Source organism: Cydia strobilella, chromosome 15 (genome assembly GCF_947568885.1).
Source record: "Cydia strobilella chromosome 15, ilCydStro3.1, whole genome shotgun sequence".
Lineage (NCBI taxonomy): Eukaryota > Metazoa > Arthropoda > Insecta > Lepidoptera > Tortricidae > Cydia > Cydia strobilella.
In genome coordinates, this window is record NC_086055.1 from 10,591,530 (window position 1) to 10,612,221 (window position 20,692).

The 20,692-nt window shown below is 35.9% G+C and overlaps 2 protein-coding genes and 1 long non-coding RNA gene across 4 annotated transcripts in view; 1 reads left to right on the forward strand and 2 right to left on the reverse strand.

The window, feature by feature from the left end:
• Positions 1–20,692, reverse strand: part of LOC134748039 (uncharacterized) — a 99,887-nt gene that overhangs the window by 76,452 nt on the left and 2,743 nt on the right. The window lies entirely within an intron of this gene.
• On the forward strand, positions 1,664–15,073 carry LOC134748037 (uncharacterized). 2 transcript variants are annotated; one of them, XM_063682765.1, is made up of 5 exons: positions 1,664–1,857; positions 10,959–11,046; positions 12,033–12,266; positions 13,091–13,220; positions 14,196–15,073. In XM_063682765.1, exons 2-5 carry the CDS (start codon positions 10,978–10,980, stop codon positions 14,294–14,296), a joined length of 534 nt encoding a protein of 177 aa, XP_063538835.1. In that variant the 5' UTR covers positions 1,664–1,857; positions 10,959–10,977; the 3' UTR covers positions 14,297–15,073. The 2 variants fall into 2 exon arrangements, with proteins under 2 accessions (XP_063538835.1, XP_063538837.1); XM_063682767.1 differs by lacking the exon at positions 1,664–1,857 and adding an exon at positions 8,590–8,608.
• On the reverse strand, positions 15,342–17,403 carry LOC134748036 (uncharacterized). Its single transcript, XM_063682764.1, has one exon. It carries the CDS (start codon positions 17,123–17,125, stop codon positions 15,494–15,496), a length of 1,632 nt encoding a protein of 543 aa, XP_063538834.1. The 5' UTR covers positions 17,126–17,403; the 3' UTR covers positions 15,342–15,493.

Sequence of the window (20,692 nt, forward strand, 5' to 3'; positions counted from 1 at the left end):
GTGCAACTGCAATCGTGGGCACAAAATAACGAAGACAACGTTACAGAAAACTGGTTTAATTTAATAGCTATAATGATTTTTCCTTTGATTTGTACTACTCGTACACGTTATCCAGCTTTTAATATGTTTTTTTGTTTTTCAGGGTCTATATCACTTTACAAACCTGACGTTGCCATCTGAACATTTTGTGAATATTTTCCCGTTTCAAAGAGGCAAGGTAGACATTAGTTTCAATCAGCTATTGACTAACGATGTAATTTATATGATGTACGCCACATTTAACGTCAAGAAATAATTAAATAGCTTAAAGTTGAAATCGAAGACACTGTTTAAATTCAATCCTGAGTTGAACCGCGGGCCAACAGACGACGATTGTCAGTCATCGCCTCCCGGATAATACTTTGTCAGATGATAGTTTAGATGCTATTGTGAATTAAAAAACCGGCCAAGTGCGAGTCGGACTCGCCCACCGAGGGTTCCGTACTTTTTAGAATTTGTTGTTATAGCGGCAACAGAAATACATCATCTGTGAAAATTTCAACTGTTACGGTTCATGAAATACAGCCTGGTGACAGACAGACGGACAGCGGAGTCTTAGTAATAGGGTCTCGTTTTTACCCTTTGGGTACGGAACCCTAAAAATAGTCAGCCAGTTGTATCGCAGTGGAAAGACCGTCAGTTGATGACATGAACATGAAAAAACAATTATTTTTTTCAGTTATCGCCTCCCGATTGACATTGTGTCAGATGATAGTTTAGATGCTATTGTGAATTAAAAAAGCGTCAGCTGATCGTATGAACATGTGAAAAATACGCGCCTTACCACTTATGTCCGCAAAGTATGCGTAATGCGTAATCCGTTTATTGAAACGCCTGATGGGATAATAATACAATTTGCAAAGTTTAATGATTTTGATATCACTCCAGTCCAAACAAAGCTACTAAGTCAAAAATTGTGTTTCAAGCATTTCCCTCTATAACTTTTTTTGGGCATTCATTTCTTGGCCTATTTATAGAATATATAAAGTATTTTCATAAAAGAAAGAAAAAACTCAGGCTACACCACATAGAGGATTGGTATTGATGCCTACTTAATTCATGTACGGTAGCCGTACCACGAGTTGGCATTTTACATTGACATTAGTGTCTGCGCGTACTCGATCGCATTCCCTCTCTATCGCACCAATCCATCAGTGCGAGCGAGATGGTTTGCGATCGAGTTCACGCAGACGCTAACGTCAATGTCAAATGTCAACTCGTGGTAACCGTGCAGATATCAATAGTTTTGGATGAGATGAGACTATGCGTCATAGTAGATACTAATTATTATATACTCTAGTAGCTTTACAAAAATAAATATGTAAAAAACAGTGTGAGCAATAGCTACTATACTCTGTTTTACTAATAAGTACCTAAAACTATAATTAAGAGGTTGGCAGAGCATTTTGGCAGGTTGTTCTATTCGCTACTCTTGATGCTAACTGTAGTGCATTGTACGCTAATCACAATTTCATACTTTTGTTGCCATAGTTCCATATAAATGCAGCTTCGCCGGTTTCGTAGCTAACCTTGGTCTGTAGATTATTTCAGAGATCCGACCAAGTTTGTAGGTTGCGTCGCCGCGACCTTGGCGTATGACGTAACTGTGGGTGCCTTGCCTCCGCGATCTTCGCTCCGGCCGAGCGAGCCATCGAACGTGCGCGAGCGTCGGTCGGTCTCAATCACAATTCCAGATTAGAATTCAATTAAAATTAAAAAAAGTTCGTTAATTTACTTGTGCTGAATTTTAGTGATGTTGTGCGAAAAATACTGGTAAAGAGATATGACTAATTTGGAATAAAAACAATTGCATTCTGTGTAAGTATCTAGATAATTAATTCCGTTACAATTTATCTTTCTCCGTAAACGTTTCTGAGATAAAGTGGAGCATCAGGAATAATTATTTTTACTGCCTCATTTGACGGTACTTCCTGAAGAGAATAATTTAGAGTAGGGCGAACATTGTATGAATACTAATCGTCGGGGAAAAGTACCTAATAAGTAATGAAAATTTTCAAGCATACTTATAGTTGAACTCCTTTAAAGTTACTTTGCTAAACTAAGAATGACATAATGGACTATTTTACAGTATTTATCAGCTGCTAAGCTTTGTTTAAATTTCAAATATATAATATGTGCGCAAAAAGAAAAGAGTCGTCGTAGAATACATGGGAACCAATAAATTGTACGACTCTTCTCTTTCCACACTGACTTTAGAAACATATATTTTAATTAAGACATATGTAATACTGTATACAAACATAAGTGCATGTACATATTAATGCTATACATATAGTAAGTACAAAAGGGTCTACCATGACCACTCTAGGTACTATTACTTAATCGTTTACCTATTACTTAATAAATGTAGGTACCTATATAAAATACACTGAAAAAATACTTCTAGCTAACATACCTACTTACCTACGCTATTAGATTTTATAGAACATATGTAAATCATAACAGCCTTATATACTTACCTACTATCTAAATATCTGCTTCAAACATAAAATTGTAAATAATACCGAAAACATCAGAAATCGTACGATATATATATTTTTTTGTTACATATTTGTATGCAGAGGTGCTAAGCGACTAGTTTTGCTGACTGTACGTGAATCATTATCAATTTGTGATACGTCATATTTTATTATTAAATAATGACCCATGAAAACTGCTTGCCCATGCATTGCATGATTGCTCTTCCGTAGTAAACAAAACTGAATTAATTTGTTTCGTTAAAAAAGTAAATTGTTTCGTATGTACATCATATACTGTCAATTGTAAAAATATGGGTGCACTCATCACCAGGCATCGTAAACTGCGAGCGAAATCCATAGAAAAAACGTACTTTGACTTGACAACAACCCTAGTAGTACTTCAATGGATTTCGCTCGCAGTTTACGATATAAAATCATTTCTTCTCTTAAATATATCAGCGAATTAAGAATTTTGAGTAAGTTGTATGGACCCATATTTTTACACTTGACTGTACTAACTTTGAAAAACTGTTTTGAAGATAAACTTTCTAAAAGAATTTTATCTAAAAAAATTCGCACAGTCAAAGTAAAGGTGCAATATTAAAAAAAACCGGCCAAGTGCGAGTCGGACTCGCGCACCGAGGGTTCCGTACTTTTTAGTATTTGTTGTTATAGCGGCAACAGAAATACATCATCTGTGAAAATTTCAACTGTCTAGCTACCACGGTTCATGAGATGCAGCCTGGTGACAGACGGACAGACAGACGGACAGCGGAGTCTTAGTAATAGGGTCCCGTTTTTACCCTTTGGGTACGGAACCCTAAAAATGCTTATGGTTACTTCAATTCAATTCAATTCAATTCAATATATTCTTTATTCAAATAGGCCTAGCAACAAGCACTTTTAAATTGTCAAGTTTTAAATTACTTAGAGAAGTTTCTATATAGGTAGGTACATGACAGGTTTAGAGTGGTGGACGCTGGACGTCCATTAAACTCGCTCGCTTCGTCAATTTATAAACTCCTAATCCAGTTATCGGGCGGCGACCATGTTGCCGACGATGTTCATTAAATGAACCATATTCTAAACGTCATAACATATGTATCTTGTTTAAAGTTGAATGATGCTTAAAGTTTTACTATACGACACGCTGACTTCAAAGGAAACTCATAGTATAACTACGTGATAATTACTGAACACAATAATTTGATAATAAAAGTCATTTTATTGAGCTTACTATTGCTGTTTATAATTAATATTGTTTCGGAATATTTACATAATAGCAATTTAACAATAGCAAGATTAGCTATCAGTAAACAAAAACATTTTTAAAAAAATCGGACAATTACAGTCCATAGTTGTTAGTATTAACTTACAGCAAAGATAGATATAACTCCGTAATAGATAGATACAGTCTAAGGAAAAAACGTGCCTCGAAAATCAAGAAAATTTGATTCTCGTTCAGAGGGCGCTACTAGTTTAGGCCTACAGTCGTATAGATGGCGTTGACGGTTTCGTTTGTTATTCAACAATTTTAACGCATATCAGTGAAAGAACATGGGTCAAAATCATAAAAATAATTAATGCAAATAAAAAAAAATCATTTATCTATATTTAAATACATTCTATCGTGTTTTTATAAATCTTCATTTTTAGTTTTAAAGTGTGTCGACAGATGGCAGTGAATTTACTGGGGTTACAAAATTTACTATGACAGTACCGCTCTAGTATAAGTTACTCTATGCTTACAGGAAGGCTATGTTACGTTACAGTACCGTACACAAAATTTCATAAATGAAATTAGATTACTTACATAGATACTTAATAAATTGCAGGTTATAGGTTTACCTGTCTTTTAGGAAACTAAATATTTTCTTTTATTCCGTTTAGTACAGCTTTGATGTCTACCGTTCTCCAACTCTCCCTCAATTGCTCAAAGGTTAACTGGAAGAGATCCCTGAAAGGAATAAGTTCGCCTTTGTACAATTAATGCGTTTTTCTCTTGTTTTATGTTTCTTTTTGTACAATAAAGAGTTTTACTACTACTACTGATTATTGTGGCCGATCTACCGAACTGCATGTTTGTGAACATCTATTTCGATATATCGTCCCAAAATAACAGAATCAAACCGCTCGGCTATCATTTTGCCCGCGTATACCCCCGTATACTACCTGATGCAATATTATAATAATCATCTACATGCCAGACGCACTACAGTATCGCTGCAACTCACCTCCCACCTTACATAATTAAGCTCCCTTTTCTTCTATTATTGTATATAGGTATTATTTATAATAAATACGAGAAATGATTATTGCTCTCCCGGACATGTGTGTGGTGCTCATGCATGCTTGTGCGTGAAACCGAAGCCGCCGTGTAGATGCCCTTTCGACAAATAAATGAAGTGTATGGGGAGATGGAAAGTATAAGTAATAATTACAATGATGCTTGGAAAATTAACTATCTCGGGCGCGGCTTAAACTCGCGACTCCATTAGAAATTTATTCACTTTTTAGGGTTCCGTACCTCAAAAGGAATAAATGGAACCCTTATAGGATCACTTTGTTGTCCGTCCGTCCGTCCGTCCGTCCGTCCGTCTGTTCCCGTTCTTTCTTGGGAACGCGTGGAGGTATCGAGTTAAAATTAAAACCATTCTACTCAGGTCTGTTCCTTGAAGCTGACAAAAAATCAAACTAACATTTAGATGTGTAAATAAGAATTTGCTTAGGTACTTTCTATCTGCAGAATTCATATGGTGCCATAGTTATGTGTCATATTTATTTACGAGAGAAGTAGTTTTTTCGCTTGTGGAATTCAATAAGAGAAACGTAGCGTGTGAACGTGCGAAGTTATTGTTTGAAATATCGTGGGAACTGGGAACCTTTTATTACTTACTGTATCTGTTATTATATTTATAGTTGTTTCTAAATAACCTCTGTTACCTTTGGTTGTTAGACTTGTTAGTCACCTTTAATAATTTGCATACATTAATATGTCTGGGAGAAAATACCAGTTAGTGGTTAGATCGCCGAATAAATTGTCTTTTTTTATCAAGATACCTACTTTTTTACAAATGTACCTATATGGTAACTAATTATAAAGTTTGTCGTTTATTTTTGTTAGTTTGGCATTAAGCGTTTTTCACCCGCATCTGAGGCTACAAAAACATAACAAGGTAGGTAGCTTTGCTCGGAAGAGTAATTTAATAAATAAAGATCATATTCCAATCAAAATATTTTACTAGTGAATATATTTATTTGCTACCAAATATCATATCTGGTATAAAGGCTGCAGGCTGTCCATAATTATTCAAGGTGGTGGCGACGTGAGCGTTATAGGCACTTTTGCACCGGAAGCGGTAAGGAGTAGAGGGCCTACCGCGGACAGCGAAACACGAAAATCGAAATCTCGTTGTCTGCCCCTACCACTCGAATATGCAAGTGATAGGGGCAGCTAGATAACGAACTTTCAATTTTCGTGTTCGCGGTAGGTTCTCAGTTATGACTAGTTAGTGTTAAGAAACGTCTATTCTATAGAATATAAGTAAATTAATTAGAAATTTGGTTGACGGTTACACATAGTCAATCCTAATTTTGCCGTACAGTCAATATGAAATAAGTAAGTAAATAAACACAGAATTTACCGTGAAATCCATTCATAGCTCCTTCGCCTACACGTATTTGCATAAGTCCACGTTTATATTCATATGTGTTCCAATTTATTCGTGTGTACATTGATAGTACATTGCCCTTTGAAATTCTATTTATATTAATTAAATTGTGTGTGTGATGAGAGAATTATTACTGGCTGCTAAGAGAGACTAGATCATTGGTGGATGCAGTATATGTTTGTGAGTATGTTTGAATGACATGCATTGGTATGCATTGATGCAAATTGTAAATTATAATGGTGTTTCTACAGGGAACAGAAAATTAGATAAGAGTTGATTGAAATCATTGGATACCTAAGCAACTCTGGGCCTTCGTCACTTCTTCTTTAGTACAAGTATGACGTCTAATTTCAGTTTAACATTAAATAAGATATCAAGTTTTTTTTATCTAAACTATGTGTACAATTGTCCTTACATTGTTGTTGTTGAATTAACCTATTGTTGATGATATACAAATTATCCCCTAGTTATCCCACGTTTGATGATAAGATTGATAATAAGGTTCTCTCACAATGACGTACAGCAATTTTGTTTATTAATTTTATCTGATCTTTCCTTGTAGAAAGATTATAAGTTCATTTGCGCCAATGACCCCACGATCGGTAATTGACAAGTTCATTTGACCCAGAGCCATTGAACAGAGTCCAAAGAAAGATAATTATTTTATTTGGGTCGTGGAGGATGTTCATAGATTTAATGGCTTTTTTATGACCACTAAATGTTAGTTCTTACTGTGACAATGATATAATTCCTGATTGATAACGACCTCGTAAAATTTATTTTGTGAACGCAATTAAAACATTTAATTAACTTTGCCTGAATGTCACTTTAAATGTGATTTATTTTCTAAAAATATTTTTTTTAAATTTAACAGTCAAATCTAATATTGCTGTTTGAAAATCTTTGCCATTGTTCTAAGATAATAAGCGTCAATGCCCAAGAGTCCCAGAGACCCTTATAAAGGTTTTATTCCAAAATTTCATATAACTTTTATTAACTAAGACAAGATTCTAAATTCAAAAACAAAACTTAAACTTGTGAGACTTAGGAGGATATAGTAGTGAATTTCCTTCAAGTGACTTTCGCTTTATATACGTTTTTTTATGAATAAAATGTTGCCTGAAACTAAACTTATTTACATTTATATTAAGCAAACGCCTTTAACTCTGACATCACTGACTCATTTAGGTATTTTATTAGTCGACTCAAGGCGCAGAAGTCTTAATAGGACTTGATATTTATACTTAGAATGTACGCATCACAGGTACGCATCTATTCACATACTATACGTACATTTCTTTTTTTTTCCTAACTACATGCCCATTTATTATGTACTTAATATCGCCGAAGTTGATTTTCCACTTCGGCGGAGGGTTACACGATAGGTATACAAAATACAAAAAGACCGCAGAATAATAAGAATAACAAAGGCTGTTTCTCGCCTTCATTAATAAATTTATCATTTTAGCAAGTAACTTCTTTAACCTAATAAATTACTTACCCAACATCTCAATTCTGAACTACAATCCGTTTGTATTTGCAAGACAATCATGAGCATTTTATAAGACCTCTATAGAAACTGTCAGTAGCCATTAATATAAGTATCAACGCTTGTTAAATTAAAAGCACATCTTTATGTCTCTATTAGCTACGCTGTTCATCTACTACGTGATTCACAGCCGTTACATTCAAAGCGGTCCCTAATACCCTCCGACCGAGCTCGCATATTAACTACCTACATTGCCGACAAGACCCAATAAAGATAGCTCAAGCCACGTGTTCGAACAAAAACTGTTATCGCGTTGAAGGGCGACCTCACTTACCTTTTATCCTTCAAACATACCACTGAGCTACTCTGTCTTGCTAATAAAATGACTACATGTTATTGAATCATTATCAACTTACACCCTTTGGCCTGGCTGACACCACGGACCCTCGCCACAATGACCTTAAGTACCCGACGAACCGCGACGATTTATAAACCAGTTCATAATGAGCTCTCGTGGTGGACAATTAACCACAAGTTGAGTCCAAATCAAAGTGGGCAGGTAAATAGGTATCTAGTCCGAAATAGCACAACGTATAACGCTCGGTAACGTACGTTTGTGTTCAGTGTTGTGTTATGTTTAGGTGAGGCTGCATCAAAGCAGGCCCGCGACTATGGAAACAAATGAGAGTACAAGAGTCGTAAAACAACTTTTTTTTATCGAAAAGGGAGGGTGCAAAATCGTCAAAAAGTTATGAATTTGAACTAGCTTTGTTATGGATATTATCTGTCAGTGTCAAAAGTGACGATTCTGGTTGTTTTTTTTTTACATTAATGGTTTCTGGTTGAAGAAAGGATCCTAGTTCAGCGGTCGATTAAGCACTAATTCAATTAATTCAATTTAACAATCTCGAAGCATACCTAATTACCAGGTAAGATTTGATATGGTATTGTCTTGTAGTGTTTAAGTTTAGTTGTACACGTGAATCACAAGGTGCAAACCATGGCCAGGGGGGTGTCACTGCGCAGTTTAGGTATATTTGGCCGATGCACCGCCCGGGAAGGTGTATGGCAGTGGGCTGCCGCTCGGCTCGCACGATAGTCGTGTCACGTGGCGCTCGCGCAAAATTGAAAATACGCAATGGCTTCGAAACCTAAATCGCGATCTAATCTTTATAAAAGATAATGTTCTGTTTACGGATGTCTGAATAAACGGAAGAACATGGAAGCAGAAAAAACATATTTTTTAAATTCCGGACTATATTGACCGACATAGACATATTTTCAAAGGAATAAGTACTTCTCTGGCATACCTACTTCCGTGAGAATCAGACATACTATCTCCGGCTAAAAATTTTATGTTTACAGAATCAACGTTTGTAAATTTTTTTATGCCACGTCGATGGCAATCAAGCATACGGCCCGCCTGATGGTAAGCAGTTACCGTAGCCTATGGTTATGGTTATGGTTGGTTCCTACATATTTATCTTAAAAATAATAAATCAGTAGCTATAGGTACAAAAACTTGTCAAGTGACAACCCCGTGCGGACACTCGCAGCTCGGTCATAAAACTGCGGCGCGCAAAGAAGATTCACGGTTCGTGCGCGGTTATGTTGGTAACTGTAATAGATATCATATATTATAGAAAAAAGTGACGAAGCCCTCCAGTGGTATATATAGTAGTGTGACTACTTAAAAAACACAAATCAAAATATTTAATAAAATAATTTGATTTGTTCCCAAACTTGTTCGTAAAAACCCTCTGTATCTTTATGTTTCAAGCATGGTATAATAATATACTCCGCCTGGTACTCTCTTCCGAGACTCGCGAACCACGTGACTGACACAAGCCTACGTCATCGTGAACCTGTGAACAGCACGATGACGTAGGCTTGTGTCAGACACGTGGTTCGCGAGTCTCGGAAGAGAGTACCAGGCGGAGTATATTATTATACCATGGTTTCAAGCTAAGCTAACGCAGTACCATAATTTAAATTGTGCGCCTTGCAATCTGCTGCGCTGTGCGTAACTATTTATTAATCTGTGGCTGTGCGTAGTATAGAATTAGGTATCGCTTAATGTTTTTTATGGCTTTCCCCTCTTGTGGGTTTTGGCAGGAGGGATTTTACCAATGACGACGTTTTATGACGTACCATCGCTTCATTTATCTCATTTGTCAAATATCCTCGTCAATTGAATACTTACCCTCTTTCGTGACAGTCGTGATACCTACCACTAAACCACCACCTAACCATTAAAGTTGAAAGTTTTATCGCCTATGGGGATCGCTTATCATTATCTAGCCGTTGTAATGGCCTGTTGTATAAAATATTAAAAAGCTAGTGTCTCGTTAAGAAAAAAGTGTATTTTTTGAACTTAAAACTCCAGCATATAATAAATCTCTGAGCAATTGAGCACGTACCTACGATCGTCAGCATTTCCACCATTATATGTGTTCGTAAACAGTGAAGTCGGTTCTGACAAGGCAAGTTTTCTCGAGTGAGAAAGTTGTTTTCTAAGATTGTAGGTTTTAGGGTTCCGTACCCAAAGGGTAAAAACGGGACCCTATTACTAAGACTCCGCTGTCTGTCTGTCTGTCCGTCTGTCACCAGAATGTATCTCATGAACCGTGATAGCTAGACAGTTGAAATTTTCACAGATGATGTATTTCTGTTGCCGCTATACAACAAATACTAAAAACAGAAATACAACAAATAAATAAATATTTAAGTGGGGCTCCCATACAACAAACGTGATTTTTTTGCCGTTTTTTGCGTAATGGTACGGAACCCTTCGTGCGCGAGTTTTTTTACTTGTATGACTGGAAACTTTTCTTAGAGTTAACGGCAAGATAAAGACGGAGTTATTGTAACATACTAAATAATGTAATTTTAGCACCTTTAGCACTTAATTTAGTTTGTGTGTAAAGTAACATAAAAGAAAACATCACCAAAAATATAAATATGCACACATAAAGATGACATGACGTCACTCCAATGAACATTCTTAGGTTGTTTGTTGTTATTTTACCTAGCAGGCAGGTACAGGAGGGGAATAAATTGATCTTATGTTAATAACAACTCGTGACATATAGCGGACTTAATATCACCATATATCACTTTTGTGAAAAGTGACTGTGTCAAAATTAAACCTTTACGCCTCTAGTCAACAAACATAATTTTGGATTTTGTGAAACCATATTTGTGCATGGGTGCAAATCCCATAAGAAAAGTTTTTTTTATTTATATGTGTAATTCATGGAGCAGTGTTTTCTGTTTCAGAAAAACACATGGGTACAAGATGACAAGAAAATTCCTCTTCTGTTTCCCCCTCAGGGTGGGAAACGTGGTCTTCGGCTATTTCATATTAGTAAGTAAAAAGAGTTTCTAGACTTAACTAAGTGGCAGCCGCGGGCAACAATATTCGTAGAACCGATAGCAATTGATGGGGCAAAAAGCTTGAATAGTGATAGTGTACCGGAGAAGTAGTCGGGCAAGGCCCCCAACAAGCAACAAGGAGGACTGACAATTTAGTCTTAATAAGTTACAAGGAATCGCAAATAGGGCAGCGCAAGACCGGTCATTGTAGATCGGTTGATTTGATTGTCATATCAAATCTTAATTTTGGTTTCATTCAAACCTACCTGTTGAAGAAATTGAGCGGGTCGGAAGCATCTTCTTAGGTACTCTTGCGATTAGGTATGCCAATAAATTGTTGACAGTGAAATTATTTTCAGATTGAAAGAATTAGCACAACTTGATTCTTTAAATAAAATATAACGACTTCCTCCTCCTTTTGCCTATCTTTGAAACGTATTCTTTAAACTAAATTTCAATAATTTAAATCACAATACCGTTGCCTGGAGCACCGATTTTATTGGAGGTTTTGGGAGTTTGTTACCAGAGGCTATACAATCTCATGACTCAGGAAATTACCTGATGTAACTCTTAAACGCTCCTTTTAGAACAGTTGAGCAAACTATACTTGAGTTGCCTACACAATATGAGTAGGCGCTATCGTGAAGAAAGAAACGTTTTGAATTGGCATAATCATTAATAAATTAAAACTTAACAATAACATAATTAATAACAATTTGAACTTTTTTTTACATATATTAAAATAGTGTTTCTTTCTTTGGATTAAGTTAAGTAGTCTCCATGTATAAATATTTCTTCACATACGTTGAATGGATTACGAACCGAAAGCTTATTTTATTAGTTAAATATGTTGACGTCATGTCAGTTACAAAGTACATATAGGTAGTTAAAAAATCTGATTAAGTATCAATAATTATAAAGGCGGTAATATTTAAGTATACTATCGTAACATGTATTTCATAAATATGTTTGTTTCAGGTAATAACAATAGCAGTAATGGCTTACAATTTATACCAGCTTGGCCTTAGCATCAATTCACCTGAAAAAGTAGATTTCAGCAAATTTAAGAACTGGGAGAAATTAGAGGACTTATTCGGGGAGAAAAAAGAAACGTTGGTAGCAGTAGTAGCTATGGTGTACTACGCATCGTATATAGTTATTGCTTTCCTCATGTTTATCTTCTCCGCAATGTTTACGTGTGGAGCTTATTCGGTAAGTTTTTTGTAACATTACCCAACTCACACCCTCTCACCCGTTAGGGAGACTAGTAAATTTATATACATGACCATAAGCTTTTAGTATTTGTCGTTTAACAGAACTACTTACGTTTACTTATCTTCCGTTTTTTAAGATAATATCGCATATTTTTTTCCGTACTCAATCCATTTCAGCAGTATTTTCTCGCTTAGTTATCAGTTCAAGAGAAACTTACCAGCGCTTTAGTTGATAAATTTCAATTTATCTTTGTGCTCCATCTTTCTGTTATACTTAAACGGAACCGTAAGAAATACAATATTTCTAACCAAATAAATGCGCACTCGTGACTTGATCCTGGGTGGACATATATTGCGCCCGGAGGAGTTAAAGTCTCTCGAAACCAAAAAGATCCTGCAGCTGTTTGAAGTTGCAGGTTTGGATCGAGAGTTGTAGTAGGTGGCGATCACAATAGATCAGAGATGGTCGCAGTGATACATAGGCTCTGGAGCCTTACATAGCCCCTAGAAAAAGAAGAAGAAGAAGAAGAACCAAATAAATAAATAAAAATTATAATGGTACCCAGCTTTCAGTTCTTTGGCTTAGCCCATAAGGTAAAGGTTAGAGATACTTAGTCGTAAAGTTAGTTGACACACTTTTTAACCCTTAATTTAGCAGCGATGTAAAATTCTGACCCCCTTTTAGTATTTTTTCCTTATCATAATTATTGGAACTATTGAGCGTCATGGAGGATTGAACTCACTACCTTTTTTTGGCCAAATTAAGGGTTAATAATATTTGGTTGAATAATTACCGATAACAACCTTTTACCGATATTGTAGGTGAACAACTGCCTGGTGTCGTCGTTCTTCCTGTACAGCTTCTTCCATTTATTCCTCACGATATTCCTGATCGTGTGGGAGGCCACCTCCGGCGGATGGATACAGCTCGGCCTTGTTGTTGGATCAGATTGTAAGTTTACACTCATCTATAAAGACCCGTGCACACTGGTTGCGTATACGGTACGTTTACTCTACATCTGCAACCCGCATTGGGCTCACGCTAGCCCAATGCGGGTTGGTGGTAATGTAATGACTATAGCCCAATCCCTCTCGTGCATGAAAGGAGGCCTGTGCCCAGTGGGACGTAACGTATATAGGCTGAAATATTATTATTATATTATTACCACCTAAATTATACGAAGTAAAAGCGTGTAAAAATGCCTTTTCTCTGTTATAAGCCCTTTTAGTTTTCCGAGCTTAATATACATATATATATATGTAGCAAAAAAGTATGAACACTTTTTCTGAAATAAGAATGAAAATACATGAAAAAAGCAGAATTTATATTCTAGCAAGTGTAATTTTGGGCGCTTCAAAGTTTTTGTCAAGTCATCCCTAATCACATTATTATATTGTATAATTAATTATAGATTAAATTAATTTAACGTTTACGAAAGTAAGTAGTTTCCAAAAAGAATGAAGAATTTTGAAAACACTAAGAACATAGATTGCTCTCGATCAGCTCTTTTGAACCGATGAATATATCCAGCATTTTAGTTGTATCAAATGTGGGTCATTAAATAAAGCGTTCACATAAGAGCAGAACCAAATTCTCTTCAGCCCCAGGCGTACTAGTTAATATAAGTAGATAATTATTTCACAAAAAACCTTTGCTGTTATGCTTGCTACAGTAATGGAATGAATCGTTTCAATTAATATTTTAAAGAAATTGTAATACAAGTTTTATTAGGTAATCAACTCCCAGAACTCCACGTAAATATTTACTTATATCTAACATTTTAGACACAGTATTTTTTTACTATACTTGTTACGTGAAATATATGTACGACAAAAACATGTCATGCGCATTCTTGTAACTGTAAGAGGTTAACAAAAGTAAAATTTTAGTTTGAGTCCAATGTATATGTTTTCTTTTTATTTCCAGTGATCCTGATTATATGCCTCTTCAGCGTCAAGCATCTGATGGAAGCAATCCGAACGGGCAACATTTACTGCAGACCGGGAGAAGTGTATTATAAGTATTAAGTAAGAAGTTTTAAACGATAGACTCAATTTACCCTCTTCTATTATAATATTCGAAAACGAAAATAATGCGTGCAGCACTTGACAACAACAGGATTGTAATGGAAAAATCTCGAAATTACTCTTACCTATTATCAATTGCATACTATATAAGTATTCCGGTGAACCGATTTAGTTGAATTTTTTATCAATCATCATCGCAGAATTCGCAGACGAAGTCGTAGGCAGAGAAGTATTAATTACCTACTTTCTGCAATATAAGTCTACTTTGAGTATTTATTCTCACCAGTTTTCAAAGTATGCATATGCAGTATAATATGCCGTTCGAAATTTTAGTATACCTATGTGTTACAGAAATATTTATTCAAAGTATTCGCTTCATTGATTATGTGAACAAAAAGTGTAATTAGGGATATTAGTCTTTTTTTATTAGGTACATAATTAGATACTAAATGCGATTATACATTTCTACAAATTCGTACCTATTAGTGTAAATATTTATTATTTTATAATAGATTGTTTTTTTACTCTTTTATAGTTGTATTGCAATAGTCATGTAATTAGCATCGACTAGATTTTTTCCGTAGTTGTATAAAGTGATTGATTAGCAGGTACTTTTATACCAATACCCTTATATTGCATGTGGATAGTCATATTGTTGTATGAAGTACTGGCTACTTTTTTGGATTTAGTAATAGTACCTAAGTATATTGCCCTAAACAATTTATGGAGTTTAGAATTTAAAGCGTAGTAAACATATTTTTATATTATGAATCTTGTCATATGTGTTTGATTGTACCAACCTAATACTTTAAAATAAGGCGTCTATATACATTAGTGCTTGCTTGCTGCATCTAATCATTCTAATATATCCGTTTTAAATCAAAGGATTTAAAACGGATATAAATTATATTTCAGAAACTGATAAAGTACCTAATAAAGTGCTAAAAAAATTAAAGATCGACGATCAAAATAATAAAATAATATCACTTTAAAATTTAACTTATGTAGTGTTTTAATTACTTACCTACGCTTATGCTACCTACTACAAATGTGTTGAGTATTAGAAATACGTTAAACGTATTTTAAAAGACTGGTAATTTTAATAACGTAAAGCCCCTGAAGTATTCAGTAACATTAAATACAATAAATTAATAATCACAGTGATCACTTATCCTAAAAATAAATTTACTTAAAGTATCATTGATTTTTGTAAAGTATGTTACTGAAATTTGAATCTTCTGGTGTAGTATCAATGTCTCTTCTTCTTCGCCTTCGCCCCAGCATCATGGGAACGACCATGGCCATGGTCGCTGGGAGCATACCCGCTCCAACGGCCGCAAACACGGTCGAGCTGTCTGGTGCTACATTCGACACAATTTTCCTCTTTACCAGCCGGTTAGTCGATGGCTTTTGCAGGCTCGACGCGAAAGCTAAATCGTACTTCTTATCCATATCTCGCTTTGATTCCTCTACTGTTTTGAAACTTTTTTCAACTTCTAATAATCCTCCGTGTGATGTGGTCATGTTGGTGTGAGCATTGTCAATAGGCAAAACTGTTAGCGCTACTGCTTGGTGAGAAGTCATTGTTGCTCCGTCCGAGCGGTCATCTGCTGTAGGTGTGGGGCTTAAAGATCTCTGTCGTTTTTTGTTGCGGTAACCCTTTGTAGTAGAGAGCAACACCCACTGCCCGTCGCCATATGGGGGCCTCGAAGACCGATCGCTGTCCAGTTCAGGAGATCCCGCGTAGATCACTTGTGTTGGTCTCCTGATGGGACGCCTCTGATAAGGAGCCTGGTGAAGCGCTTCGTATTCTATTGGAAACTTACTTGGTCGATGATCCGTCACTACTGAATCCGATATACCATAAAAAACAGTATCGTCATTTGCACCACTGTCATTGTACTGCTCCTCCGAATCGCAATTTGGTTTATGTGGACGCCGACTATCGTCTGGAGACCAAGAACTAGGATAATTGAACGTACTTTGTTGGTGTACGGCTGGTTTACTCCATGTAGGTTTCGATGGCATTTCAGAATCATATTCTGATGATGTGTGTAATTTATTATTTATGTACGTGGGACGAGTCTTAGTCGGTTTCTTCTGCCCCTGAGGATAGTTATTATAATCGATTCCTTGGTATGGATTGTATCGGTCGCCGTCTGGTCTGTCATCGTCCTCGATCCATTGATTGGGTTTCTGTTTCTTTACATTCGGTTTCCACTTTGATATCTTACTGGTAGACCATGCAACTGGTTCTAACGTCACCCAGCCCTCCTTGTCATCATAAGGGTGCTTATGCTGCTTGACTTTGAGACGATTCCAAGAAGTATATACCTTAGCGTTATCTTCTTCATCAGAATGACTTAGTTCTAAAGGATCAGTATTGTAAGCATCAGCGTTATATGGGTTAGTCTTGTACTTGTCTTTCTTGAGTTTAGCGGCTAACGCTTGCATGCTTGTTTGGAAGTCAGAGTAGTCCTTCAGTTTCTCCGCATCTGCGTAATAGTCATTCAAATCCCTCTGTGGTCCGTCATCCGAAAATCCTTCTTGACAGGATGGTCCAAAACATCTTGGATAGCCATCAGGGTCGTGTATAATATCAGTCATTACGTGTTTCATTTCACTATCGTCATGATCCTTGAAATCCCGGGAATAATCCTGCCAGTGTTGTCTCACATTGCTTGGCGCTGTTTCTATAACTGTGATAGGTTCTTTTCCTGGCATATCCAACTGGTACTTGATCTCTCCATTTTCAATTCGCGTCGGATCTTTTGATGCCGCAGTGGCAAGGGCCACGCAAAATACGATTATTCTCACTGTCGTTTTCATTGTGTTCACTTTCGAATCGCGGCAGCGCGGCGGGCGCGCGAGAACTGAGCTGCAGCGGTGGTTGCCTCGCACTGATATAGTTCTGATAGTGGATGTACATTAAACGCCCTCCCTTGCGCTCTAATGCAATGGTAATTCCAGTTCGGTCACGACGAATGCGCTGGATAATTGCGGTGATTGTCGTTGGCGACTATCTTAATGGACTATCGCATCTTTCTCATGCCCGTGACCTGCGCTCAGGTGAAACCGTTTTTCATTCTGTACGTTTTCACAAAAGATAGCGTGCTCGTTAAATCTGAGTTTTCCAATTTTAAATTATATTTAACGAGAATCGTAATGAAAATAAGGATATATGTAATAAAAATATACTCATAAACCTGGAAACTATGGTGTAAACAATAAGTAATGACATAAAATTACTCCGATTAATAATTTAATTTGCTTTACAGCTTCAAAAATACAGCTCTCAAAATGAAAATAATGTGGTATTCGTTTTCTTTTACATATGGGATCATAATTTTTACTGTGCATTTATTTTGGTGTTCTTTTTTTAACCACTTAGGCTCTTACACGATTTGCATTTTATTTTTAATTCAATATTAATTAATTAATTAAAGATAGGTAGATCTTTAAAGGTACATTACCGTATTTTGTTTTACAAACAAACAATTCCACCTACTGTTAACCATCTGCTAACCTACGTCCTACCCTACCTTTAAGTGTATATAACACCTTTTTTACAAGCTCATAGTGACCGACTGTTGGGCGAAGGCCTCTTATACTCTTACTTTCACGTATCAGTAAGTATCGTGTGAAGACCCACCCACCAAACTTTGTTTGATAAACCTTAAAGGTAATAATATTGTCTTCGGTTACCGCGATAGTTACTCATGAAATAAAACTATGAAAACGGACACTACAGACTGCAGGAGTGTACAGGCTGGACTGTGAGTGTGGCCTATCATATGTCGGGCAGACGAAACGGAGCATTTCCACTCGGGTGAAGGAACACATAGCTGATGTCAAGCACCGTCGACCTAGGTCTGCTGTCTGTGAGCATGTCATGGATAAAGCCAATCACTCAATCAAGTTTGATAAGCCTCTGGTTCTTGCCAAGGAGAAGCGTTACATACCCAGAATGCTGCGCGAGGCCATTGAGATTAAGAAATATCCAAACTTTAATAGGGAAGATGGCTTTTCTCTACCACCAGCTTGGGATCCTGTAGTCCACCTGATAAAGGAGCAAGCGAGACATAGACTGTGAGACCGTAGTGTTGGATGATGCTGGACATTCTGATGTTTTGAAAAGATGTGTCCCGCCGAGTTTGTTGCCGGTCCCATATTGGGATACCCTCCTACAATTTAGGAGGGAATTAAATCTTCTCGGGTCCGTGGTGTAGGGTTGGAGCCGGCATAGTTTTTTTTTTTTTTTTTTTTTTTTATCGCGTATATAATATATATCTTTACTTGAAAATAATTATAGTGTATAACTAGCCTTATGAACCGATTTTGCATGTACAACCAGCCTTAAAGTTTGTAGTCTATGATTGTTCATTATTTTAGTATGTGGGTATTTTTGCATTTTGTAATTTTTCCTCAGTCACCCGTTGACCACGAACGCTGTAAAGAGTTCGAAACGTCGGGATGAATTATAAATTCAATATACGCGATATAATCCGTTTTCATAGTTTTATTTCTTAAAGGTAATACTAATTATTAAAATAAGGCGATTTCCCATACCAACCACTATATCACCCCGCGCTCTAGTTCGTTGCCACTCTCTCCATAATCGCTAGCCCACTTACTATTATCCCTAACACGATCGACTCCGTGGTAATTGCACGATGCACTTTTACTCGATATTTAGTACAATAAATAAAAGAAGTTCAACTCGCTCTTTGGAGCCTAACTAGAGAGGAAATGAAATAATTATAGGCACTTTGAAAATGCTATTTAAGTCATTTTAAAAACTACATCTGAAAATTAAGTAATTTTTTTTTAAATCTAGGTACAATGGGGTAGTTGTGGAGGTGCCATATTTTATAGGTAACATAATATATAGGGTGTTTGGTAGCTAGAAGCAAAGTTCTGAGGGGGTGATTTAGGGTATTTAGTTAGACAAAATCTTTTATTCCGAACAGTTTCATGTGTTAATTCCACGATATACTTTAATTGTCATCTTTTTCTAAAAAACAAATAGTGACAATTATAGTTTCTAGTCTCGAAAGTACCTTATTTATGCCTCAATATCATCATACAAAATAAATGTCTTAGGTACCGAAATTTGAAACTATTATCACCAAAGATGTAGCTTACTCATGTCAGTACCGACTAGTCTCAACTGGAAGAGCAAAGTTCATTCTTGCGAAGACAAACATAAGTGAGGTCTTTGCCTATTTTATTTAGGGATAAAGGTGGAAAAAGGTTCAACAAAAGTGGAAAAAGCGAAAAACTTACTAATAGGACGACGAATGATGACGAAGGTGTAGTGCAACACCTCTAAAAAGTTAGTCGGAAAACTTGTCAAGATATTATTGATGTTTATTCCCATGTGTTCGATTTTAACATATTAAAGATGCTACTAATATGAGCACATCATATATTTACAGTAGGTATAGATATTGATACTCAAGCTTATTTTACATCAGCTACAATAATTATTGCTGTCCCTACATTTGGTACCCATTATCGATTCTATTTCATTTTATTTCTATTTACACCATTTAGAGGTGTTGCACTGCAATACACCTTCGTCATCATCTTACTCTAGGTTCTAGATGTTTTACCCCCTTAATCATTAACTCGCTACAAGCCAATTAGTTAATTTAATAATTATTTCAATCATGTATTTGTAAGACAGGGATAAAACATAAATTAAATAATACATAATTAAAAATAAATTAATTAATTGATAAGTTTAATATGTATTTTTGTACAATAAAGAGTTTACTACTACTACTACTAAATTAGCTAATTGATAAAGTGTAACTTAAAAAAAGAGTAGTGCCTGGCGGTAGTAATCACAATGGTAACACCGATGTACATACTTTGTATATCATGATTCATGACTTTTGTTAAGTTGTGTAATTCATATTTGTATTCAATTACGTACGCCATATTAATCTTAAATATTAGATTTTAAATAAATTAGACACTTTTACTCCAGAATCCGCTTCTTTGAATTAAACATATTTTTATATTTTACGAACTTACTTGACGTGCGCAAAGAGAATAATCGTAAGTGAAATTACATTTAAGCACATAACAGCGGTTATTATTATCCCATCAATGAACACAGTAAACGTTTAAGACACGCCCCTGTCACGTAATAAACGTAACTGCAAAAAAAAAGAAACAACATCCGTTCATTTGTTGTTGGGTTGCGAATTCAAAATGCGGAGAGAAAGGTGATTCAATAAATATAAAAAGTAAGATAAACAACTTCCCCGAATCCGATTTGTATGATTTGATTTGTTGATTAGATTTGTTGATTTGATATGATATGGCAGCTCTTTTGTCGTATTTATTATATGCGTCACTCTCGCACACTGTTAGTTTTGACAAACA